This window comes from Leucoraja erinacea, chromosome 19 (genome assembly GCF_028641065.1).
Source record: "Leucoraja erinacea ecotype New England chromosome 19, Leri_hhj_1, whole genome shotgun sequence".
NCBI lineage: Eukaryota > Metazoa > Chordata > Chondrichthyes > Rajiformes > Rajidae > Leucoraja > Leucoraja erinaceus.
Window position 1 is genome coordinate 11,174,008 of NC_073395.1, and position 27,874 is coordinate 11,201,881.

The window sequence follows — 27,874 nt, forward strand, 5'->3', positions numbered from 1 at the left end:
AAAGGGAATTATTTCCTTTAATTCCTCATTTCACATCGAAGGCCAGCTTTAATTACTGGGCAGTTAAATCCACTTAACCCGAGGAAAACAAAGGACTCATTACGGCACCTAATTAAGAAGGAATAACGTGAGCTGTGGATATGCTCAAGCTCCCTAGTCCTCCCATCTCCCTAGGAGGTGTGTATTTACTCTGTGGGATGGAGCGCTCCACAGGCCCAGGTTTATAGTTCTGGTGGCCTGGAGCTGGTCACGGGTGAACAAGTCAAGAGTGTTTTATTGTCGAAACAGAAGAAAATGGTGAACCCTGGCCACTCCCTCTTCTCTCCTCTCCCATCGGACTAAAGGTACAAAAGGTACCTCCAGATTCAGGGGCAGTTCCTTCCCAGGCAACTAAATCATCCTAGCACAACTAGAGAGCAGTCCTGAACTACTATCTACCTCATTGGTGACCCTCAGACTTTACTGGCTTTACCTTGCACTAAACGTTATTCCCTTATCATGTATCTGTACACTGTAAATAGCTTGATTACAATCATGTATTGGTCTTTCTGCTGACTGGTCAGCACACAGCAAAAGCTTTTCGCTGTACCTCGGTACACGTGACAGTAAACTAAACTAAACCCTGCCCAGTCCATAATGAGTACTGACCTCTCCTCCACTGAAGGGATCTACAGGAGTTGCTGCCTCAAAAAGGCAGCCAGCATAATCAGAGACCCTCACCACCTGGGCCATGTTCTCATTTCACTCCTGCCAGCGGGAAGGAGGTACAGGAGCCTGAAAACTGTAACGTTGAGGTTCAGGAGCAATCCACCCTGACAACGCGGCATCTCAGGGTGAGGGTGAGGTGGGTGGGTGATGTCGACCTCAGTGGGTCGAATTTGACCCTTGTGGAACTCAGGAACTCTGGCATGGCCAGAGCCAGCAAATCTGTTCCCATAGCCGATCTAGGCCAACGTTCCCACAGCTCCACAGCCGTCTAGGCAGGACATTCCGGTAGTGGTGAACTCCTCTTGGAGCCTGTGACCTCTGTTGGTTCGGCGAAACAGATTATCCAGAAAGGCCCTGGAACCAAGGATGCTAGAATATCCTTGTGGACCTGTATATATAACAGCCCGATGGCTACAGGGAAGAGGAAATCCATGTGTAAATGGATGGGTTGATGGTTACCACAGACTCAGTGGGCTGAAGGGCCTGTCTCAATGTTGTGTATCTCACTGAGTCTTAGACTCTATGACACCACCATACAGTGACATTCTTCCTGTCTTCTTTTCTATAAAGATCCCCACAATAAAAAGACAAAACTGCTTTGAATGTGCATGACCTCCTTCACCATTCCAGCTATTTTTAATTGAGGCAGGAAATAATTTCAAATTACATTTTAGAGAAATTAGCTGGTGTGGGTTAGGACTGACTGGGATGGGGGGGGGGGGGGGGGGGGGGGGGGGGGGGGGGGGGGGGGGGGGGAGTAAGGGAGAGGATGTTGCGGAATTGGTGCGAAAAAAATTAAGGAATGCTTTTTGAAAGAATAAAATCCTCTTTGCTGAAAGGCACAGTGATTAGTGCCATTTCAGTTCAATTGCTTTGATGTAGAGGCAAAAAGGCTTTTTGAGAGGCTTCATCACCACTGCACTAGGATGTAATGAAGTGGAACTATGATCACACACGTTATTGCCGATCTAGAAGATAGACATTAGCAGATTTTGCATTTTTTCCCCCCAGATAATTTTTAATTGGTTATAGAGTTTTCTTCAAAAGGCACTGATTTGACTAGCAGCCTCGTCTCTTCAATGTAGCTACTTTGCGCTGAATGACTTCCTTCAGAGGTCTAAAACAAAGATCAAATGGCGTCAAGGGAGAATTATCATCTTTTAAACAGAGCTCGCCAGACTGCTAGATGTTAAAGGAGTCAAGGAATACGGGGACAATGCCGGGAAAAAAATGGTCTCTTCAATGACCATTTAAGATAATCCAAAGGAATTGAATAAGCACAAAGTTCTGGAATAACTCAATGGGTCAGGCAGCATCTCAGAGGAAAAAGGATCCGTATCATTTTGAGTGGGGTCTCGAAGGGTCCTGACCCGAAACATCACCCATCCTATTTCTCCAGGGCGGCTGCCTTACCCGATGAGTTACTCAAGCACTTTGTGTCCATCGTCCCACAAGTAGAGCATCACGGACACTTGACCAAGTGTACGTGGGACCCTCCGGTGAGCGGTCAGCTTCTAACTGGGGCCGTTTCATACCAGGTGGATCAAAGTACCAGAGCTCCATCATCAAGTCCCTTCAATGGATAGATGTTATGCCCGGAGTAGTGACCAGTTGGTGTTTCAATGAATAACGCACTGAGCACCCCACTGCCCATACCCCTGTGTCTACAAAATGTGTTAAAATTTTGTGAAGAATAAACCACTTTGCATTTACGGAGACTGGGGTTTCTGGAGACCACAGGGGCTGAGGTAGAGGGCTACAAGACTTTAAAGTACTACTTCAATAGGAGCTGCATGTTAGGGTCAACATCTCTGCATGCCTGACAATGTGTAGTCATGTGGTGAGACAATTATCAACAGTATTATTTGTTCACACAGGTAAACCATACATAGTGTGAATAGCTAGTCTGATAATGCCAGTTAGTCTGTGCAGTTGGGGCAAAGCTTCCTGCCACACACCACCATGGAACCCACTGCAACCTTTGGTTTGCAAAGGCCTGTAACTGCTCGGGCATTGATCAGGTCACATACAGACTGGATCCGCAACTGGGCATGGCATTGTTGTGTGTGTCCACTTCCAGCGATGATCTGATGGGCAGTGTTTATGCTTTGGATTCTGGCACTGTTCTCACTTCGCATGGACCTTCACATTCTCACTGCACAGGAACAAATCCTTCATTTGTCAACCAGCCTTTTGTCAAAGCCCATGGAGACATCGGTGGCTGGACATTTCAGAGGTCGTAAGGTCGTAAGAGTAGAAATAGGCCATTCGGCCCATCAAGTCCACTCTGCCGTTCAATCATGACTGATCTATCTCTCCCTCCTAACCTCATTCTCCTGCCTTCTCCCCATACCCTCCGACACCCGTATTGATCGAGAATCTATCTAACTCTGCCTTAAAAATATTAATTTTTCCACAGCCATCTGTGACAAAGAATTCCACAAATTCACCACCCTCTGACTCAGTGCAGCAAAATCGCGCAAAGGAAAAAAGATCAGCCGTAATCTTATGGAGGATGGAACTGCAGATGCTGGTTTACACCAAAGTTAGACACAAAATGCTGGAGTAACTCAGCGGGTCAGGCAGCATGTCTGGAGAAAAAGAGTACGTGATGTTTGATGTTTTTGGGTCGGAATCATTCATCAGACTAGGGGCAATTTTACAATTTTACCAAAGCCAAATACCCTGCTGTCTGTATTAACTGCACGTCTTTGGAATATGGGAGGAAACCAGAGCACATGGAGAAAACCCACGTGGTCATGGGGAGATTTTACAGACTCCGTACAAATAGCACCCATAGTCAGGATCGAACCTGGGTCTCTGGCGCTGTGAGGCAGCAACTCTACCGCTGCGGTGGTTTATCTACTACTGATAATGGGGATAGGTTTCCTGCAGTCTCTCCTCTCTCTGCCCCTCATGATTGTTATGCATCAGAGCATACCTGCTCCTGCTTTTCATTCCACTTTCTTAAATCCTTTAAGAATCTAAAATTCCCAATCCTCAAAATGTATTTCTTGTCTTAACGAGGATACGTGGTCTAATCCAAGTACATTTGGCTCTGCCAGGGGCATTGGGCGTTTGACCAAAAAGCCCGTCCTCATTAGGCTTCCCTCAGGTTGCAAGGTGAACGCACTGGGTTAAGTAAACCGCGTAATGAGGTCTTACTGGGCTGTGGAACAGGGGACTGACTGCTAGCACTAGCTGTTGCTGATATATTAGCCGGGATCTCGTTCAGCATTGCACCAGTCATTAGTGTCACTATTTAATTGACATATTGAAAAGGAGGAAACAAACATTCTTCCTAATAAAGACTGATGGAGCAATAATTAAAAGATGATGTCCCAGAATAGAACCTGCGAGCAGTGTAGCACAGGAGGCTTGGCCCATTGTGTTTCTGCCGATTCTTTCAAAGAACTATTCTGTTAATCACTCTTTCCCCACTCTCCTGCAAGTGATTTATTCAATGTGCGTTTGAGAGCTTCAACTGGATGTTTCCTCTACATTGCCAGCAAGTGTATTCCAAATCCTAAACATTCATTACTGTGCATCGAGTTTGTTTTTAGTCAATTAACTTGAATCTTTGCACTCTGGTTACTGACCTGATAGTTTGTGGGGATGCCATCAATCAATTTGGCAGTCATCTTGCGCTTTTTAGCCTCCGCTAAGGATCTCCATCTAGGGAGAGGTTGGGGGACTCTATTCCTTAGAGCGCAGGAGGATGAGGAAGGATCTTGTAGAGGTGTATAAAATCAAGAGAGGGATAGATCAGGTATGGTGATGTGTGTATGGAACGAGCTGCTGGAGGAGGTAGTTGAGGCAGGTACTATCGCAACGTTTATGAAACATTTGGATAGGTACATGTAAGGGACAGGTTTAGCGGGATATGGCCAATGCAGGCAGGTGGGACTAGTATAGATGGGAGTTGGTCAGTATGGGCCGAAGGGGCTGTTTCCACACTGCAAGATGCTATGTCACTTGTCTTACTGCTCAAATTGTTGCAACACAGAGAATTCTTGAAAGGTGCATTTTCACTGCACCACTTTACTGCAGGTCTCTTTCTGCATCTTTGGCTGGATCCCACTGCCAGTAATTCCACCCTGCACTGATCAGCAGCCAGCAAGGCCAAAGCCAGAAGGGGCTTTACATGTGTATCCCGAGCTCTGTTGTAGACCCTAGCACTCAAAACCTGGGGCTCAGATGAAGAAGTTGGTGCATCTTTTATCAGTGACCCTTTACTTTTAGACTTTAGAGATGCAGCGTGGAAACAGGCGTGATGATGAGCACAAATTGATGGAGTAACTCAGCGGGTCAGGCAGCCTCCATGGAGAAAAAGGATGGGTGATGTGACTGAAGAAACTTTCTTCAGAAACAGGCCCTTCGACCCACCGAGTCCGTGCCGACCAATGATCACCCCGTACACGAGCATTATCCTACATTTACAGATGCCAATGTACTTGTAACCCTGTACGTCTTTGGAATGATGGAGGAGACTGGAGAAAACCCACGTGGTCACAGGAAGAATGTACAAATTTTATACAGACAGCACCCGTAGCCAAGATTGACCCTGGGTTACTGCCGTTGTAAGGCAGCAACTCTACCGCTGCGCCACTGTGATGCCCCAGGACAGGACACATAGGGATCGGCCTCAGGAGGGGGAGATGCAAGCCAAATGTTCTCCTTTCTCTTTAGGGCCAGGACCATAATGTTGGGGACTGGATGTTTTAGGGAAAGCCAGCTTGTTCTGAACATAGCCCTAAATGTCAGCATTTATTTCTTGATACCAAATTGAACATTGAAGGGGTTTGATTCTCTCCAGCTTTGTACAGGAGATGAAGTGGGTCACTTTTCACATCCTCAGAGCTTCCTGAAGCTCGTAATCTCATCCATTAATTGCAGAAACTACTGAAGAAAACAGGCAGAAACGTATAAGCAGCAGCGATGTGGCAAAGGCTGGATATTCCTACTGTTTTTTGATGCGAGGGATATGACAGTTAAGGAACAAAGAGTGGCTGAGGCACTAGGGAGAAATCCCTCTTTAATCAGAGGCAATGCATGATGAGTTAAATACCATGTTAAAATATGTGCGCATCCCAAGTGCTCTAAGAACAAAACTGTCTGAAATGAAACTCGTGTCACCCTGAGTTCTTCTGACAAGGAGACAAAATTTACAAGTGATTTACTAACGTATAATTGACTAGCAGCTGCAAGAAGCAGGATTCCCATTGGGACAACATCAACAACAGGGACACACCATAGTTAGCCATCGAGCAGCACAACCCTGCATGTCCCATGGGCAAAGCCTCAAGAGGAACTGAAGGATACTGAATAACTGTGCGACACAGTGGCACAGAGGTAGAGTTGCTGCCTTACAGCGCCAGAGACCCGGGTTCAATCCTGACGACGGGTGCTGTCTGTATGGAGTTTGTACATTCTCCCTGTGACTGCGTGGGTTTTCTGTGGGTGTTCCGGTTTCCACCCACATTCCAAAGACGTGCAGGTTCGTAGATTAATTAGCTTCTGTAAACTGCCCTGAGTGTTAAGGATGGAAAAGTGGGATGACATAGAACTGGTGTGAACAGGTGATTGTGGGCAAAATGGCTGTTTCCAGGCTTTATCTCTGAAAACCAAAAATCTGATTGCGGGTACTGCACAAACCAAGCGGATTGTTCTCACAATGCAAGAATTTGACTCCCCTGCACTAGTTTGTTGTTTCTATGCATTGTTAAATTTGTTCACCTGGCTGGTCACCTGCATGGAGACATAACACTGTCTTGGTTCTTGCATGGGTTGAAATCTGTCCCTATCTATACATGCAAGAGCAATGGCAGATCTCAATGTCAATATAACACACAAAATGCTGGAGTGATTCGCGACCAACCTGAAATGTCACCTGAGTTTGAAGAAGGGTCCCAACCTGAAACATCACCTATCTGAGTCTGAAGATGGGTCCCAATCAGAAACATCATATATCTCGGTCTGAAGGTGGGTCCCAACCTGAAACATCACCCATCACGTCTGAAGAAAGGTCCCAACCCAAAAGGTCTCCTATCCATATTCTCCAGAGATGCAGCTTGACCCCCTGAGTTACACCAGCACTTTGTGTCTTTCTTAATAAACCAGCAACTGCAGTTCCTTGTCTCAGTGGCAATATAGTTTAGAGGTACAGTATGGAAACAGGCCCTTTGGCCCACCGAGTCCGCGCCGTCCATCGATCTCCCATGCACACTAGTTCTATGTTATCCCACTTTTGCACAGGTCTATGTTATCCCACAGAGGCCATTAACCGACAGACCAAGAAGATAGACCAGGAAATTGGCTGTGAGACTTCATGAGGCTTGTAGTAGGTACGAGCCGGAAAGTGGAAGAGAAAATCTTACACATTTAACAGCGAGCAATGTTTGAGTTTATCATTGCAGGAAAAGGCATGAATGTTAAATTTCTAGGCATCCCTTTGATATTTTATAGACGGTTGGCATGGGCTCAACACTTTATAAACTAAATGATAAATTATTCATAAATGAATCAGCGCGAACATAACTTTTTATAGACCAATCAGTGGGGATGTTACATTTAAGAGGCATAAATCCAATTATTTTATAGAGCTGGTTTTTAATCCATAATAGACCAATCATCGGGAGTTTAATCTTTTATGGATCACTCCGCACGATAAACTCTCTTTTCAGGCTGGCGCGAGACTTGTAAATCTTAACTTTAAATGTTATTTCGATAGTAAAATGAACTTGCAGCTTAACCTTCTATTCCGACTGGTTTGATATGGGAAGTGCATCATTCAAGCAAAATGCAATGAGGCAGGTAGATGGATGGGTACATTCAGTGCGTGTAGTCTGAGGATATAAAGCATTCCCTGTGGCATAAATGGAAAATAGACAAGGCATGCGACTGTTCCACAATAGCTCAGGCGACTGCAGATCGCCGAAGGTTGCTGCCTGCCAGTGTTTCCTTCCCACTCACAAGTGAAGCCACATTTGCAGGGCTGATTTGCCCACGTTAGATATTAGGCGGTGTTCTCACTGTCGAGATTAGGCCTGGGGAGGAGAGGTCATGACACCAGGAGTCGCCGGCACTTCACGAATCTTTGCCGTAACCAGAGAAGAGGGAGAGCCAGCGACAGAAAGGCGAGATTATCTTTTTTTGATTTGATCGATTGATGGCGGGCAAAATTCGGCCTGGCGGGCAAGTTCAGAAGCCTTAGATCAATGTGTCTGAACAATGGGCCATCTTGGCTGTTCAAAACGGATGGGAAATATTTCACAGGTGACAGTGAGTTATGGAGATAATTTCATCAGAAGAAGAATATTTAGGATAAACACCAAAAGCCGTAGTAAATCAGTGGGTCAGGCAGCATCTCTGGAGAAAAGGAATAGGTGACGTTTCCGGCCTCGTTCCTTTGTCTCCAGAGATGCTGCCTGACCTGCTGAGTTGCTCCAGATCTTTGTGTCTATCTTCGGTGTAAATCAGCACTTGCAGTTTCTTCCTACACAAAGAATATTTTGGATGGGTTTACCATGTGAGTAATACTGATTTATCAGTTCCCAACAACCATTGAACACTACAAATACCAACTAAACTTCGAACTACAAACTTTGTCTTGGTTGCACCAGGGACTTTGGGCTTTTGTTTTGTTTTGCACTACTATTGTTTATTTTTTATTTGTTTAACTTTTTTGTCTGTTTTATTATTATATCTCTCGAGTACTATGTTTACAGGCCTATTATGCTGCTGCAAGTAAGGATTTAGTTTAGTTTAGAGGTAGGGTGCAGAAACAAGCCCTTAAGCCCACTAAGTCCGCGCCGACCAGCGATCCCCGCACACTAACACTCTCCTACACACACTAGGGACTATTTACAATTATACCAAGCCAATTAGCCTATAAACCTGCACGTCTTTGGAGCATGGGAGGAAACCGAAGATCCCAGAGAAAACCCACACAGGTGACGGGGAGAAGGTACAAACTCCGTACAGACAGCACTCGTAGTCAGGGTTGAAAGTGGGTCTCTGGCACTTGTAAGGCAGTAACTCTACCGCTGTACCACTGTGCTGCCCTACATTCATTGTTCCATTTCAGTACATATAACAATTACACACTCTTGACTGCTCTCAGCTGAAACCCAAGAGATTAAACATTTTGCCATCCCGGGCTGGTAGGGCAAATGTAAGGTTAAAAATAAATACTTCAGCTAATTTATATGGATCCTAAGTTGCTACTACAAAGAAACATTGGCGTTGTGATGTGGGTTTGGTCTGTTAAGCTGTGGAAATAGCACCAATAGTCCCCCTTTCCAAACCTGCAAACCATCTAAATTGGAACAGAACAAGCCAGTTGCCCTACGGATGGGATTTCTGAGATGATTGTACTAATTGTAATAAAGACTGTGTGGTTTGTGAGGTGGTTGCGGGGATGCCTCGGGGGGATATTGATAGGTGAAATGACTGGGCAAGGACATGGCAAATGAAACAGAATGATTGAAAATGGGATGTCACCCACTTTGGTGGAAACAATCCAGCAGGACTGAGTACAGTTTTGAAAAGAGAGAGAGAGAAAGATATTGCTGTTGATGTCTCCTGGTTGTCCTCATGCAAGAATCACTGGCAACGTACAGACAGTGGAAGTGACAGAGGGGGGACAGTTTCCTCTTGGTCCTGTGATTTAGCACATTGGAGGGAAGCTGTGCAACGTGCCAAGAAGCACTGAGACAGATTTCAGGGTGATGATATATATGGTCTTGCTTCACCACAATGTGGACTAGTCTGGATTCATGCAATACATGTTATAGAGCCATACTAGAAGGAAACAGCCCTTCAGCCCAACTTGCCCACACCGACCAACATGTTCCATCTACACTAGTCGCACCAGCCTGTGTTTGGCCCATATCCCTCTAAACATGTCCTACGGATGTACCTGTCTAATGCTTCTTTAATTTTGTGATAGTACCTGCCTCAACTACCTCCTCCTGCAGCTCCTTCCTGTTGTTTAGAATCACGGGTGCCGTCGGGTGGTGTAAGTAGAACGAGAAAAGACTTCTGCAAGCAACTGCACACACATACGTACACATAAAACACAAACAATAATAAGGCAAAACCAATCCCTATGTAGTTCACAGCTTATTGGTGATTGTAGGGAAGTAGCTGTTCCTGAACCTGGATGTTAGAGTTTTCAGGCTCCTGTACCTTCATCCCGATGGCAGGGGTGCAATGAGTGTGTGGCCAGGGTGGTGTGGGTCTCTGATGATGCTGGCTGCCTTTTTGAGGCAGCGAATCCTGCAAATCCCTTCGATGTTAGGGAGGTCTGAACCCGTGATGGACTGGGCAGTGTTCAGCATCATTGAACATCAGTGGGAATATTGCATGCTCCTGACACACTGTGGCAAACCTGACATGTTGCCTTTTCAACCTCCTGCCCTGAGTGGTATCAGGGCTGGACTGGATAGCACGTCCTTGCTTTGATTTAAAGGCTTGTGCCTCAACGAGTGAATTTTGGTTGAAGAGTTTTAGTTTAGTTTAGAGATACAGCACAGATGCAGGCTCACCAGCCAACCAAGTCTGCACTGACCAGCAAACCACGTACTAGAAACATAGAAAATAGGTGCAGGAGGAGGCCATTCGGCCCTTCGAGTCAGCACCACCATTCATTGTGATCATGTCTGATCTTGCCCTACTCTAGCACTATCCTACACACACGAGAGACAATTTATCATTTTACCAAGCCAAATAACCTACAAACCTGTACGTGTGGGAGGAAGAGGTCACCTATTCCTTTCCACCAGAGATGCCGCCTGACCCGCTGAGTTCCTCCAGCATTTTGTGTCTATCTTTGGTGTAAACTAGCACCTGCAGTTCTTTGCAACACATTTTATCGGCACCAATGAGCTCTTCAATTGACATTCTCGGCATCAAGGCACTGACAATGTTCAGCAGTGGATGGGTCTCATCACTTGTATACCAGACACCTGATGCCTGAAACAGCCACTCGACTCTGCGTTCCAATGTAGCAGGATACAAGTCCACCACTGAATTTCCGGCACCCTTGGTTCCAGAGCCCCTCTGGATTATCCGATTTGCCGGACACACAGAGGTCACGGCCTCCAAGAGAAGTTGAACGGTACTGGAATGGGTCGCCTCGGCTGCCACTAGTCACAGGCCCCCAGTCTGAACACCAACCTCCACCCTCTGCTTCCTATCACAAAGCCAATTTGCTAGCTCTCCCTGGATCCCATGTGATGTATCCTTCCAGAGCAGCCCACCATGTGGAACCTTATCAAAGTCCATATAGACCACATCTATAGCCATGGCCTCTTCATCTTGGTAACTTCCTCAACCAATTCTATTAAATTTGAGAGATATGATTTCCACACACACACAAAACCATGCAAACTATCCCTCAGGTGTACAGTGTCCGGGGTTATGAGGAAAGGGCAGGAGAATGGGGTTGAGAGGGAAAGATAGATCAGCCATGATTGAATGGCGGAATAGACTCGATGGGCCAAATGGCCTAATTCTGCTTCTATCACTTATGAACATCACCTGTCCTTCCAAATCTTATCCTTCAGAATCCTCTCCAATAACTTTTCAACCACAGATGTTCGGCTTACTGGTCTATAATTCCCAGTTTTTTATTTGCAGTCCTTAAATAGAGCCTCAACTTACCAGTGTTGATGATCTATGGAGGTGCAGTTAAAATGAATGGACTCTCTTCCTAAAATAAAAATGTCATCCTCAGTGTTAGCATTCTCCATTCAGACGACTTGATTTATAGACGGTTTTAGATTCTTAAGCATAGCATCAAGGCTGACACACCAGTGTGATGCTGGATTAATCCATCACTATCCTAAATGCTTTTGTTGGGCACGCACTGAATGTAAAGCATGTCCATTGATCACTCAATCTACAGAATCCAGGATAAACTTCAAAGAAGAGCAGGGTAAATCCTCATTGTGTCCTGGCCATTACTTGTGACATGGCAGGCATCATTAAAAGTAAAATAATGATCAAAATGCTGTTTGACAGAATTACTTTTTCTGCTAACTTTCCTTTGTTACTAATGACTACACTTCAAGTTACTGGGTGTAACATCACCTGGTAAGAAAGACACATTGTCGATAAGCAGGCAAAGGTATGTCTGAAGTAGGGTTTCGGCCCGAAACGTTGCCTTTTTCCTTCGCTCCATAGATGCTGCTGCACCCGCTGAGTTTCTCCAGCATTTTTGTGTACCAGTATCATGTTCTGTCCTGCCAAAGGGAATTTTACTTATGGAACATTTAATCACTATTTTACAATTGGAAACAATTTCCATATATCGTAATGGGCTGATACCCAGATTACCTGTTTCAGTAGCATTAATCTGAGGATAAATACGATACATGGGGTAAATTCATAGGTTCATAAGTAATAGGAGCAGAATTAAAGACAATTGGGCCCATCAAGTCTACTCTACCATTCAATTAAGGTTGATTGACTTTTGCTCTCAGTCAAAGAGCAAAGACCTTGTCAGGATCCAACCCGGGTCTCTGGTGCTATAAGGTAGGTGGTGCAGCGGTAGAGTTGCTGCCTTACAGCGCCAGAGACCCGGGTTGAATCCTGACTACGGGTGCTGTCTGTACAGATTTTGTACGTTCTCTCTGTGACCGCGTGGGTTTCCTCCGGGTGCTCTGGTCTTCTCCCACATTCAAAAGACATACAGGTTTGTAGGTTAATTTGGCTTAAGGTGAAAATTGTAAATTGGCCCTAGCATGTAGGACAATGCTAGTACACGGCGCGGTCTTGGTAGGCCGAAGGGCCTGTTTACGTGCTGTCTCTAAACTAAACCATGCTGTAAATCTGAAACAAACAGAAAACAAACAAATAGCACTGGATGTCAGGCAGCATCTGTGGAAAGAGAAACAGAGCTAATGATTCAGGTCAAAGACTCTCCAGCTATCAAGGCATCTTGGACTGAAGACGTTAGGTATCTCTTCATAAGTTAAGTGATAGGAAACGAATTAGGCCCTTCAACCCATCTACTCCTCCTGGTTGATCTATTGTCTCCTCATCCTGTTCTCTCCATAACCCCTGACACCCGTGCTAATCAAGAATGTATCTATCTCTGCCTTCGTTTCTATTTCCACTGGCGCTACCGCTGTTGTTCTTGTGATTGTTTGCGTCTTCTGGTATCTCCCAGCTGGGAGGAAGAGGTTGCTACTCCAGCATGTTGTGTCTGTCTTGTCCAGTGATGGGTCTGCCGGTTGGTGTAGATGCATGGAGGATCCTCTGTTCCATTGGCAGCGTCTCACGTGCATTTCCATACCGTTTAGTTTAATTTAGTTTAGAGATACAGCGCGGAAACACCTTCTTTGACCAGCCGAGTCCGCGCTGACCCCCGCACAGTAACACCATCCAACACACAATAGGGACAATTTACAATTATACCAAGCCAAAAACCGGAGATCCCGGAGAAAACCCACGTGGGTCAGTGGGAGAATGTACAAACTCCGTACAGGCAGCACCCATAAGTCAGGATCAACCCCGGGTCTCTAGCGCTGCAGCAACTCTACCGCTGAGCCGCCGCGCTTTAATGAAATGGCACGTTGTATTTCCGACAACAACAGCAGGAAGGCTTTTCGCGTTAACACAGGGAGAACAGAAGCGACTGTTGACAAACCAGCAATTTGCACGTCGATAAAATTACACAGCACTTTCGCCTCCAGCAGCAATTAATGGCGAGAAAACCCACCACGGTGATAAAAAGAGAGACATATTTTTGCATTAATTATTGCAGAGAATCGTCTTGTCGAGCGGCTAATGAGGCTCGGATCGCGTTGCTGTGTGGCACGCAGTCATTAAAGGCTTCAGACTCCGCGCCGCGGCCACCCGAGTCTGGGTGAAGCTCAAGTACAGGGCAGGTTGGAGTATATGTATGTGTGTGTGTGTGTGTATTTATGTGTGTGTGTGTGTGTGTGTGTGTGTGTGTATTTGTGTGTGTGTGTATTTATGTGTGTGTGTGTGTGTATATATATGTGTATATATAGTATGTGTGCGGTGTGTATGTGTATATATACACACGTTTAACTCTTTTCTCGTTATATTGTTTACAGTGTACTATGTTTACATATTCTGTTGCAAGAAAGATTGTAATTGATCTATCTGGGAAATACGACAATAACGCACTCTTGACTCCCCTGTTAACTTACTAAGCGCCGGGCGACACACAGAGTGCTCTACCACCACTTTAAAATCCACCACAGCGTGGAGGGCAAAGGTGCTGGAGGGTCTCGACCCCAAACGTCACCTATTCCTTCTCTCCAGAGACGCTGCCTGTTACTCCAGCATTCTGTGTCTATCTGCCGGAGTGCGGATCGGGCAGCGTCCGACGTTTGGGATCGGGACCCTTCCTCAGCCTGAGCCGAAAGGTCGCCGCAGGAGTTGCCTGACCCCCGTGGTTACTCCAGCACTCTGAGATTCCAACATCCTTGTGTCTCGATTGAGAAATATTGATTATTCCTCCAAAATAAACGCATTGATGGATAGGCATTAATTGATCATTAAAGAATCAACGAGCTTTACAAACACCCCTGCGGAGAACGACATGAAATCATACAGTTTTTCGCCGACCCACTTTTCGCCACTTCCACACACAAGTCTATCCCTGAGACACACAAGTCTATCCCTGAGACCCATCGCGTTTTAAACCGCAGATAGACACAAAATGATGGAGTAACTCAGCGGGACAGGCAGCATCTCTGGAGAGAAGGAATGGGTGACTTTTCCGGTGTGAAGAAGGGTCTCAAACTGAAATGTCACCCACTCCTTCTCTCCAGAGATGCTGCCTGTCCCGCTGAGTTACTCCAGCATGTTGTGTCTATCTTTGGTGTAAACCAGCATCTGCAGTTCCTCCCGACTCCCTAAACTGGAACACTATGGACCATGTATTGTACCACCATCGACTTGCATTCTTTCAAATTGTGTTTTGCATTCATATTTTCCACAGTTTTTGTTTTCTTGAAGTGCAGAAAATCCCCATTTTAAGGATGAGACCTTTCATCAGACTGAGAGTCAGTGGAGAAGGAGTCTAGAGATATGGAAGGGTAGGGTGTGAAAACGACAGATCAAAGGGGACGCTGTGAAGGAAATGTAGAATGGTTCATTGTTAGCTGAGGGGAAGGTGACAGCGTGACATACAATCAGCAATATTTAATCTGAAGGGTAGTAGAACCAATCTGAGAATTAGGATGGGGGGGGGGGGGGGGGGGGGGGGGAGGGGGAGGGGTGGAAAGTGAAAAGAGAGGGGGGGGAGAAGATAAGAGGAAGGGAGAGAGAGAGGGGGGGGGGGAGAAGCAAGGGCTACTTGAAGTTGGAGAAATCAATATTCATACCGCTGCCCAAGTTAAATATGAGGCGCTGTTCCTCCAAACCGTTTTAAACCGTCTTGACACCGAACTTGAGGCACCTGATGAAGTAAACGTACGGCGAACATTTTTTTCCACCCCACTCTCTCAAATGAGCCGTCCATTGGGCCGGCGTTCACGTTTTCAATAAATATTTTATTCATTACGTTTGTTGGAATAAAAGCTTCACTTCGAGCGGAAGACGTTGATGTTCAGGTTATTACTGTCACGTGTACCGAGGTACAATCACAAGCTATGTTGTGCTTGCTGTCCAAACACATCAGATTGACTGACTACACATAAATACAATCAAGTCGAACTCAAGTACAATGGGCAGAGCAACGCGGGAAGACACAGAGTGCAGCATATAGTTCCCAGCATCGCAGCGCATCAGTTCCAGAAACAAAGTCCAATGTCCACAATGGGGTGGAGGTGAATCAGACAGTGCCTTAGCTTACGGAAGCCTGATAAAAGAGGGGAAGGAGAGAGTCTACTAAAAGTTTGGAGAGCTGCAATTTATCAGACATCTGATTTTTAAAATTATCAATCGGCCAAATTCCTCCTGTGTTTATGCCGGGGCAGTTGCATCTCACTCAGCTAAATAGCCGAGGTTGTCTTATCTATAACTTCATTTGACCGCGTCAGCCCTTTAATTGAGGGAACCCGGGGACATCCCCGACCTGTTACAGTCGATGTGATCACGGCACCTCCTGCGTGGGTTGCAGTCAGCATCGGAATGTGACCCGCAGGTTTGCGGACCGCCGCGGCCGCGCCACTGCAATTGTTCAGTTCCGCTGTTTCACCCAGATAGACACAACATGCTGGAGTAACTCAGCGGGACGGGCTGCATCTCTGGGTGGAAGGAATGGGGTCGAGACCCTTCTTCAGACCGGGAGTTAGGGGAGAGGGAGTCGCGGAGATAAGGAAGGGTAGGATGTGAAAACGAGACATGGATGGGGATGAGATCAAGGCTTATGGACTGAAGATGGTCGCTTAAACCTATACCGATAGAGCTTCAGCAACACAAACGGTGGAAGGCAAATACCATACGTGGCAAACAGTCACATTCTGATTCCTGCCAGACTTACTACTTATCATTCATCAGTATCTCGGCGCCCGCTTTAACGCTTTCTCTTCCACGTTATGGAATTGGAATCGAAATCGCAGGAAACATTTTGGGTCAGACAGCCTCTGCCGGAAGATCCCACACCCGACATGCCAGGTCTCCCTCACCAGGCGCTGCCTGACCAGCCGAGTGTCCCCAACACTTGTGTGGGAAGGAACTGCAGATGTTGGTTTACGCCGAAGATAAGACACAAAAAAGCCGGAGTAACTCAGCGGGACAGGCAGCATCTCTGGAGAGAAGGAACAAGTGACAAGACTGAAGAAGGGTCTCGAACCGAAACGCTGCCCATTCATTCTCTCAAGAGAGAATGCCTGTCCCGCTGAGATACTCCAGCACTGTGTCTGTTCCAGCCACTTTCTGTTTTAATGTCAGATTTCCAACACCTGCAGCTTTTGTTTTCCCTCGCGTTGCCTTTCCCCGCTCTTGGTCCCAATACAGCCTGTGGTACCAAGTTCCATCTGCCGGGTGAAATGTTTATTGTCTCCGGTGTTTACGAGCCCAGGTGATTGAGTCGCCACAAGTGGAATCACCGCACTTCACCTTCCTGCACACGAGGACCACCTTAAATGTCTCTAATACAGAAATAACCCCACGTTTCTATCACCTTTTTTCCTGTCTATTGACAACTCCGGGAGCAATATTCTGCCTCTACACCGGTGCGCCCCAAAAACAGCTCGCAATGAAAAAGTTTCAAAGTTGCACAAAATATAAAGCAAGAAGTGTCTTGTCCGTGTCCATCAACGACTGTACATGAGATGGGAGAGAGCTCATCATTTTACCCAATGCCTCTGGTAGATAAGTTAATGCTTCACAAGTTAAATACTATACAGATCGCACGTCGCGATTCAGTTGTGGCTTCGAGTGCACGTATTTACAAATCGCAAACATCATGCTTTAAAGACCAAAGCCTGGGAGACTCTCTCTCTCTCTCTCTCTCTCTCTCTCTCTCTATCTCCCCACGAATACTACACTTGCAGAAGAAGGCGTTCCTCGCTCCAAGTCGCGCATTTGACCAGACGGAGCCCCAGGTGCAGACTTGCACGAACTCACCTGCGAAACTTCGTACAGTAATTTGTAGTGCTCCTCTCTCTTCTGCAGAGCGCACAGATTGCAGCCCATTATAACGCCGGCGGGCAAGGAGAGCCCCGTGCCTCGCCGTCCACTTTGCCCCAGAGCTCAGAGGGTCGGCCTGCGCTGGCGGGGAGTCACCCTCCAGAGCGGACTGGTGGTGGTGGTGGTGGTACAAGTGGCGCCTCTCATCAGTCAGCCACCGAGAGGCGAGCTCTGCCCCGGTGTATACACACACACACACACACACACACAGGCGCTGTTAGCTGGAGCACTTGGCGTGAATGGGAAAGGGGGAGGGGGGAGGGGGGGAGGGGGGGGGGGGGGGGGGAAAGGGGGGGGGGGGGGGGGGGGTTGGTAGTGGTTTGAAAAATGAACAGCACGATTCGTGCTTGTTTCCGTCTCGGTATCTCACACACAGTTTTGATTCAGTTCAAAGCAACACACTCCCCCTGTCCCTGCCTCAATGCACATGACTACACAGATTCCAGCTCATGCATATTAATGTGGGCTGCATTGATTATTTATGAAACGTCGTGATGGTGGGGAGGGACGTTTTCCCGCTAATGACAGATGAATATCCACTAATTAGGATGCAAATACAGATTTGTTAAAAAAAAAAAAACCCTCACATTCTTTGCATTGAACTCTGGAACTTAGATTATAAAATGCAACTCAAAAAGCACTGAAGCAAATAAACCCTATTTGTCACGAAAAAAAATCTGAGGATTGATGCAAGACTTTTCAATCCAATTGCTCTTAAATGAGAAATGCATTAAATAAACTTATTTGTGCGTGTCTGATTTGTTGCACGCGTCTAATAGTGGTCGTGGAAGCTGTCAGATTTGCAATTCTTGATGTGATTTCCACTTCTGGGGTCTGAAGAGTCAAATGTTTAAACCTTTCCAAGTACCTGTGTTGTTAAGGTACTGAGTATTGAATTGTCCCAGGCACCTGACGTTACCAAGTGTAAACACCAATGTGTCTACGTTTCCCAACGTTAAAGTTCTGTGATGTTAAGCGGCGCCGTGTAGTAAATTGCCTTAAATGAAAGCAACGTGGTTTCATGTCAAAAGCGTCACATAAACAGCACCGAAGGCAACAGTGTCAGCAATCAGCTGTTAATTCCGAAAACGCACACCTCCAGGTTCAGGGACAGTTTCCTCCCAGCTGTTGTTATCAGGCAACTGGAACATCCTCCCAACAACTGGAGAGCGGCTCTACCTCATTGGAGCCCCTCGTTCTATCTTTGATCGGACCTTACCTTGCACTTATTCTGTCCCACTTTCCCGAGTTCCCTGTCGTGGTGAGCATCAAACTCGTGGTAAGCATCTAGAATGTACGTAGCGGGTACGTCGAGCTCGGGGCGTCTCTTAGCAGCTGCTAACGGCAGGTACACGGCAAACGCGGTCAGCTCGTGAAGATTTTTCAACATGTTGAAAAATGTCTCCGAGAGCCCCGAGTACTATTACAGTAATTCTCCAGTTTGAATCAGGGGAAACTCGGGGGAACGCTTGAATTACCTCGTACAGTGGGACAGGCCTACTCTTACTCACAAACTCTCCTGTTGAGTCACTCCAGCTTTTTGTGTCACTCTTTTTGTGTCTATCTTCAGTTTAAACCAGCATCTGCAGTTCCTTCTTACACGTTATTCCCTTTATCCTGTGTTTGTACACTGTGAATGGCTCGATGGTAATCATGTATTGTCTTTCCGCTGACTGGTTAGCACGCAACAAAAACGTTGTCTATCCATTTCCCTCCACAGATGTTGCCTAACCGGCTAGTTCTTCCAGCAGTTTGTTTTTGCTTAGTACAAACAAGGATCTGCAGATAGTCACAAAATGCTGGAGTGACTCAGCAGGTCAAGCTCTGGAGAAAAGGAATAGGTGATGTTTCAGGTTGAGACCCTTCTTCAAACTCTTCAGACCTATTTGTTTTCTCTGGAGATGCTGCCTGACCTTCGGTATAAACCAGGATCCTACACAAGGATCTGCAGATGCTGGTTTACAAACAAAAAAAAAGTGCTGGAGTAACTCAGCGGGTCAGGCAGCATCTCTGGAGACCACGGATAGGTGAGGTTTTGGGATGCGACCCTTCTTCCTTTCTCTATTCATGCAAAACAACACTCTCCCAGACACGGTTAGGTGACGTTTCGGGTCAGTTTGAAGAAGAGTTTCAACCCCGAAACATCACCAATTTGTGTCCCCCGTCTTCAGATCTGTCAGCCCTACAAGGAATGAGTCACCTGAGAACGAAATGACTGATCAGCGGTTGTGAGATTTACTGTTTGGCAAGAACACTTTGGGCAGCACACAAAATCTAATTTAGGAATGATCGCACTGATGTGAACATATGATCAATTTCTCCGCTTATAAAGAGGACTCATTATTCAATGCCTGGATGAGACAACGCATATTACAGGCAATTAAGTCATTTGGAAATGTCACCGTTGAATAATGGGGGGAAATGATGGTCAATTTACACGCAGCTAGATCCTAGAGTCAACTACCAGGGGTGATCTTTGTCATTGTTGCTGGTTAATTGAAAGAAGAAGAAACCTCAGGAAAAGCCAGAAGGAAAATAAAAATAATTGCTTATGTGTGAGGTGAAGTAAACCTCTACCCTGGAGAAACAAGGAACTGCAGATGTGTAGGAAGGAACTGGAGATTCACCAAAGATCGACACAAAAAGCTGGAATAGATGTTGGTGGCATTTTGGTTCGAGACCCTTCTTCAGACTGAGCCTTGCAGACCTTATTCCTTCTCTCCAGAGATGCTGCCAGACCCGCTGAGTTACTCCAGAATTTTGTGTCTATCTAAGGAACTGTAGATGCTAGTTTACAAAAAAAAACAAAGTGCTGGAGTAACTCAGCAGGTCAGGCAGTATTCCTGGAGAATTCCTGGATAGATGACATTTCGGGTCAGTCTGAAGAAGGATTCTGACTTGAAGTGTTGCCAATTTGTGTACTCCAGATATGCTGCCTGACCCACTGGGTTACACTAGCATTGTGTGTGAACTTGAATCTTTGTGTTTTTGCTAGGGAGACTCTGGATCTGACTTGAAAGGCTAGTTAGAGACTCCAGATATCAGACAGGATATAAGAACTCCATTACTCCACTTTGAAGAGTGCTGTGCAGACTTGCAGATGCATCTGAGCACAGACTGGCCATTTCATTCGAGAGATAGTAACCCCAACAATGCAAAACTCCACGAGAATATCATGTTAATAAATTATAGGACCAGAATTAGGCCATTCGGCCCATTCAATATGGTTGATCTATCTTTCCCTCTCAACCCCATTCCCCTGTCTTCTCCCGATAACCCCTGGCACCTGAACGAATCAAAAATCTATCAATATCTGCCTCAAAAATATCCATTGACTTGGCCTCCACAGCCTTGAATTCCACAGATTCACCATTCTCTGATTAATGAAATTCCTCCTCATCTCCTTTCTAAAGGTACGTCCTTTTATTCTGAGGCTGTGGCCTCTGGTCCTAGACTCTCCCACTAGTGGAAACATCCTCTCCATCCAGACCTTTCACTCTTCGGTAAGTTTCAATGAGGTCTCCCCTCATCCTTCTAAACTCTGGCGAGTACAGGCCCAGTGCCGTCAAACGCTCATCATGAGATATAATATCAGATGATATAATTTTATGATACAATATCAGATTATATAGTAATTCTACACATGCAGTGGAACCCACAACTTTCTGCTGTAGAGCCACCACCAGGACTATACTTCAAACAGAGATGCTTTTGAAGAACGAGAATGAACAAAATGTGAGCATGAGACAGGAAGCTACTGTTTCCTCACCTGTAAGTTTTTTTTCCTGCAGTTTGTAAACATATGGAGTTGATAAAGAGAGTGTGTGCAGACAATAATATTAAATTAACTTAGATGGGCAAGAAAAGATGTAGAGGTATTATCCGAAAGCTTTGTTTAGTTTATTATTGTCATACGTACAAAGCTAAAGTGAAAAGCTTTTTATTGCATGCTACCCAGTCAAAGAAAAGACTACACACTGTATGTGATTACAATCAAGCCTTCCACAGTGTACAGATAAAGGTTAAAGGGTGCAACATTTAGTGCAAGATAAAGTCCGATAAAAAATAACTCAAGGTCTCCAGTGAGATAAATGGGAGGTCAGGTCCTCACTCCAGCTGGTAAGACGGTTCAGTTGTCTGATTACAGCTGGTCGGAGACACAAAATGCTGGAGTAACTCAGCAGGTCAGGCAGCATCTCTGGAGAAAAGGAAAAGGTGACGTTTTGGGTCGAAGAAGGTGTCACCGATTCCTTTTCGCCAGAGATACTGCCTGACCTGCTGAGTTAATCTCGCACTCTGTGTCTATCTTCAGTGTAAACCAGCAACTGCACTTCCTTCCTGAATAGCTGGGAAGAAGCTGTTTCAATTTAGAAATGTACAAAACAATGAGAAAGCTTTAGTTATATTCCAGAATGACTCTTACTTTTCAAAGGTTCATTTTCACCACACCTTTGGTTTTGTTTTGCATCTGCATTTCATGTGAAGCCCCTTGTCCTTAATTTATTGTCTATGCTTTTTAAAAATTGCTTTGCATTTGACATCTTCTATTGTCGAGGTTAGAATTCAGGGGAGAGCTTCCTGGAAGAGATCTTACGGTGTAACAATGAGTGCATCTAAAGTTTCGCAACGCCTATAAAACTCTGGGAGTTGGTTTTCTTTCTTCATAGATGCAGTCGGGAGAGTTGTGGCCTTTGATGGTTCAAGGGAGAGGCAATGAAAAAAAAATATGCACAGTTGTGATCTGAAATTCATTGCCTGCATCGCAATGAGTACGCTCCATTGGGAGCTGGATAAACATTTGAGAGAGAATAATTTGTCGGACTATGGGGAATAATATTTATGGGACTGCTTTACTAGATGCCAGCATTACCTTGAAGTGAATGGCCTTCGTTTATGCTTCACAATTCATCACAGCAGATTCACCCTCTGACCTACTTCACTTGGCTGAAAAATGTTGCAGATTTAACAAGGTGCTCCCATGCCAAAACGTAATTGAGCTTTCTACTCATTTCCTTTCTCCGTATAAACTTCCTCCAAGATGTATTCCCTTTGATTTGCTTATTCACATTGTTCTTCTGCAGTTTTGAAAACTTGCTACAAATCACAGTTGCCTCTTTGAAATGTCTTTTGTTTGCCTTCTGTCAGCCAGCCACAGCGTTAACCTTTTGTACGGACCGTAATGATGGGTAATGTTCTCGGTAGATTCTCAAGAGCATTCACATAAAGATGGTTACTGAGGCGACTCAGCGGGTCAGGCAGCATCGCCGGAGAAAACGGGCGGGTGACGTTTCCGATCGGGGCTCTTCCTCAGTCTGAAGAAGGGCCCCGACCCAAAATGTCACCCATCCTTTTTCTGAACAGATGCTGCCCGACCCACTGAGTTACTCCAGCACTTTGTGTCTATCTTTGGTATCAACCAGCATCTGCAGTTTCAATTGAGATGACTAATTGGGTAAATTGTTTTCAGTCACATAGAGCAAATTGTCACAGTTTCATTGCACAACTGTGATGAGACATCTGTGAAATCGTCACATCTTCAACACCGGCTGGTAGTTTGAGGAGGGGAAATGAGCCATTATTCCGATTCATCTCACTTTCCAGTGATTTCTGGTGGAAGATTCGGATGTGCCTGGATGCAGTTGAGGATTGATACCCTCGAGGTCGGCTGGGGGAGGTGCCACCCCGGGGTATAAAGGTGGATGGGCGAGGAGGGGGACATCTCGTCCAAGGAAGGCAATGGCTGGTGGCTCTACAGCAGCCTAGGACCTGGACCAGGCACCGCTCGTAAGAACTAGAGTGCGGAATGGACGATGAAAATGGCATCAGAACATGGCGTTCATTAGATCATTTCTGCACACTTGCTAATCGAGGATGTGTTTCGTTTGGTTTAGAGATACAGCGTGGAGACAGGCCGTTCTGCCCTACAAGTCCACGCCGACCAGCGACCCCTGCACACTAACATTATCCTACACACACAAAGGACAATTTTCCATTATACTAAGCTACAACCTACAAACCTGTACGTCGTTGAAGTGTGTGAGGAAACTGGAGCACCCAGAGAAAACGCCCCCCCCCCCCCCCCCCCTCCCCTCCCCCCCCCTCCCCACCCCCCCCCCCTTCCCCCAGTTAAGAGAAACTGAAGTTAAGGCATACACTGCCACAATACTAATGAGCTGCTGAAACACATAAGGACATCCTCAGGTTGTTAATCGTGTTATATAAATGCATGTCTTTCTTCCACACTGGTAATGATGGCACATGTTCCGTGTTGCAATTCCTGTATAAATGCAGCATGAATGCAGAAACCGAGCCCGGAATAACACCAGGGAATGTTCATAAGCTCCTACGTTCAAAAGTGATAGGAGAGGAATTAGGCCATTCGGCCCATCAAGTCTACTACACAATTCAATCATGGCTGATCTATTTCCCCATCCTGACCCGATTCTACTGCCTTCTCCCCATAACCCCCCCCTCACTTGTACTAATCAAGAATCTATCAATCTCTGCCTTAAATATATCCACTGACTTCTGTGGCAAAGAATTCCACTGATTCACCACCCTCTAACTAAAGAAATTCCTCCTCATCTTCTTCCTAACAGAACCTTCCTTTAATTCTGAGACTATGATCTCAAGTCCTAAACTTTCCCACTCGTGGAATCATCCTCTTCACATCCAATCTATCCAAGCCTTTCACTATTCTGTATGTTTCAATGAGGTCCCCCCCCTCATCCTTCTAAACTCCAGCGAATATAGGCCCAGTGCCGTCAAACACTCATATATTAACCTACTAATTCCTGGGATCATTCTTGTAAACCTCCACTGAACCTTCTCCAGAGCCAGCACATCCTTCCTCAGATATGGTGTCCAAAATGATCTTATGATCGTATGACCTGAACACCGATTCCGCTGCCTAACTGATTCGATAGCTGCCACTTGCCAAGGGCTGCAGCTTGTACACTGTGTGCAGCTGCAGCAGAGCAGCTGGAAGCCCAGAGCTCGCAGGATGCGCCTTCCAGGAGGCCGTGTAGGCGTTTCTCCCTGCGGTCGAGAGAGAAATATCCGCCTGGTTGAAATCACTGACTGGGGTCAGAACTCCTTTTGCAAAATTATAGCTTTAATAAAACAGAGCAGAAAGTTCTTTCAAGTTCATCACACCTTAGTTACACTCCCCTGCACGTCTGCACTGCATTTAGGGAAGGCATTCAGAGGGCAGTGATATACTCCACTCTAATTGACTTGTCAGGAGGGATCTGTTGGCTCCTCCAGTGTTACAGGAGGTGTCCCGTCAACATTAAGGACATGGCCTCACAATGTGCCTCTTCCCACCAATTCATTTGCTCTTAAAGGGACATGTCAGTAATGTGTATTATTTTTAACATCTGCATCTACGTATCAATATTTGTGATTTATCAGAAGGAATACAACAGTGGATGGCACAGTGACGCAGCTGGTGGAGCTACTGCCTCACCGTGTCGGACAACCGTGTTCTATCCTGACCTCAGATGCTGTCTGTGTGGAGTTTGCATGTCTTTGGTGTAAACCAGCATCTGGAGTTCCTTCCTACACATACACTGGATTCAGGTCGGGCATCAAAAGATTGATGCTTTGCGCTGGAGTTGGCTATGCTGGGGTTAAGTCGTGATTTAAAACCTGACCAAATCTCTAAAATAAGGTATCTTCTTCGCTCAGGATAAACTATCAATAAAACAATTCAAAATATCATTATCACAATGTAATTTGTGCACAAATTGTCTGCTGTATCTCCTCCTTATAATGGCACACCTGGAGAGCAATCCTCAACTACTATCTACCTCATTGGTGACCCTCGGACTATCTTTGTCCAGAACAAGGGGTCACAGTTTAAGGATAAGGGGGAAATCATTTAGGACCGAGATGAGAAAAACATTTTTCACACAGAGAGTGGTGAATCTCTGGAATTCTCTGCCACAGAAGGTAGTTGAGGCCAGTTCATTGGCTATATTTAAGAGGGAGTTAGATGAGGCCCTTGTGGCTAAAGGGCTCGGGGGGTATGGAGAGAAGGCAGGTACGGGATACTGAGTTGGATGATCAGCCATGATCATATTGAATGGCGGTGCAGGCTCGAAGGGCCGAATGGCCTACTCCTGCACCTATTTTCTATGTTTCTATGTTTCTTTGATCGGACGTTACTGGCTTTACCTTGCACTAAACATTATTCCCTTATCATGTACCGGTACACTGTGTATGCTCGATTGCAATCATGTGTTGTCTTTGTGCTGACTGGTTAGTACACAAACACAAGCTTTTCACTGTACCTCGGTACACTCGACAATAAACTAAAACTATATTACAGATAAAATGTACTGTGTTGGTTGTGTCGAGCCGGGGGAGAGTGTAATGTCATTAAAGTGCTACATCTTTCTGTTAAGTGATACGCCTGGCATCTGGAGTTGTTGGAAGCAGCTTTGCTCTCCACTGTAAACTGAGGGTCCAACTGTTGCCACTTTTCGACCAGCGATAGGGATGCCGATCTTAAAGCAGTGACCTCCTGCCATGGCCTTGAGCGAGTGGTAACATCAAGTGCTGCCGCACCTGTTTTTAGACAGACGGCCGGGGTAAATAAAGCAACGTGCCCCCAACCGGCCCTGTCTTCGGTTACCTTGCCTTCTGTGCGGCTTTTAAGGGTTGTATTATTGGATCTGACTTTTCGTCCTGCCGGCCTGCTCCCACGCTGCCGAGGCAGATGTCCAAGGGACGTGTGTCTGTCTGGTACTGACCCCTTCCATTGTTCTGGCAAAGACCAAGTCCCGACGTGCTGCACTGTCAGACAGGGCCACGCCACTGCCAGCTGTTACATTATTGTACAGGTACCTGCAAGGTTACGCCACAACCCTGCAAAGGGTTGGCATCGCGAGTCGTTCACTGCACACGTCGTCTCCTGACAATACTCACACATGCCTTTTGTGAAGCCACAGGAGACGGCAATTCGGTTCTGCAGCCCAAATAAAATTAATCTTATGTCGCCAATGGGACTGTCATTAACGAGACTTTTGATCTGAGTGAGGAGTGACATTGTTCAGCACCGTTACTGCTGTGAATCCAACTCTATTTGGCTCGCTTTCTGCTTGATGGATCCTTCTATTGTTCATCTTTTCAACATCTCAAGATGCAAAATAAAAGGCAGAAGCGAGAAGGGGGGATGTCATTCACTCATCTTGCTCCTCTCATGATGTGACTGTTCTGTTTGTTTCGAGTCTGCAGCTAGAATCTATCGTCAGCCTCTCAGATGCTGAAAGACATCAGTGTCGGGATGGTGTCGATGGTCACTCCAGACCCCTGAAGCCCGCTCTCGGCCAAGGCTCCTGCAGCTGCCACCCTATCCATAGGGTAAACAAGTACATGATCTCACCAATGTAAGGGGGTGCCAAGCGCAGGAAATGCCACAGAGGAGAATCACTCCAACACAGTTATCAGAGTGTGTTTAACCCTTCCACCACCAAACGTTTGAGGTGATTGCAGACCAAAGTATGGTGGGCATAGCATGAGCTTCCGCTGAACATTTGACACGATGCTTACCAAAATATTGCCTGGGGGGCATTCATGCGGGCAGTCATTATACCCGCTGGAATGCCATATCCCCAGTTTAAATCCATTGAACAGACGTGCATTACTCAAATAACCAACTTGCTATAGTTGAGGGTTTTCTGGAAACCCAACCAGCTGCTTAATATTGAGTGGAGTCTGTCCTCACACCAGGTTCATCAGTGAGAGGAACATAATCAGGCCATTCGGCCCATCATCTACTCCGCCATTAAATCATGACTGATCTACTCTCCCTCTCAACCCCATTCTGTCTTCTCCCCATAACCCCTGACACTAATCAATAATCTGTCTATCTCCACCTTAAAAATATCCATTGCCACAGACGTCAGTGGCAATGAATTCCACAGATTCACCACCTTCTGTCTGAAGAAATTCCTCCCCATCTCCTTTCTAAAGATACGTCCTTTTATTCTGAGGCTGTGGCCTCGGGTCCTGGACTCTCCCAGCAGTGGAAGCATCCTCCCCACATTCACTCTATCCAGGCCTTTCACTATTGTTCAGGGCAGGTTGGCAGCCAGCATTGAGTAATGGCCCCAGACAGACATCTACCACAAGATTCAACAAAAGTCAAACCAAATTAAAATAAGAAATGTTGGAGTGGAGATGTAAAAGAGTGGAGCGATGGTAATGAATGATTGCAGATCCACTTCTGAGACAAACAAGCTCAGAGCCGCCTGGCCTGGGAACCATCTTGGATCAAAGAGAAGGGCAGCCGGCCAAGGAGCAAAAGGAAAGCTAACTGAAGCACTGATGTGGGACTCTTCATTGCATCAAAGGGTCTATGGCCAAATGTCGACACTACTCGTTCACCTTGCGAGGGTTTGCCTTGCAGTTCCTGCTTTACTGTATTTTACTCATTTCTGCAGCACAAAGCAGGACCTGCAACTTCCAATCCAGTTCTCGTCTGAGCCAAAGCAGATGTGTTGTCTTGAAACACAGAACAGCCCAGCATCGACCAACTCAATAA

General features: G+C 46.0%; 1 protein-coding gene across 5 annotated transcripts in view; it reads right to left on the reverse strand.

The window, feature by feature from the left end:
* LOC129706212 (PDZ domain-containing RING finger protein 4-like) overlaps nt 1-27,874 on the reverse strand; it is a 318,827-nt gene that overhangs the window by 89,119 nt on the left and 201,834 nt on the right. Inside the window, exon 1 of one of the 5 annotated variants that reach the window (XM_055650282.1) lies at nt 17,263-17,550. The exons of 3 other annotated variants lie outside the window; for them this stretch is intronic. In XM_055650282.1, coding sequence (XP_055506257.1) covers nt 17,263-17,331 — 69 coding nt within the window. In that variant the 5' untranslated portion in view covers nt 17,332-17,550. Of the gene's footprint in view, nt 1-17,262; nt 17,551-27,874 lie in introns of those variants that run through there. One more of the 5 variants, XM_055650283.1, reaches the window with a different exon arrangement.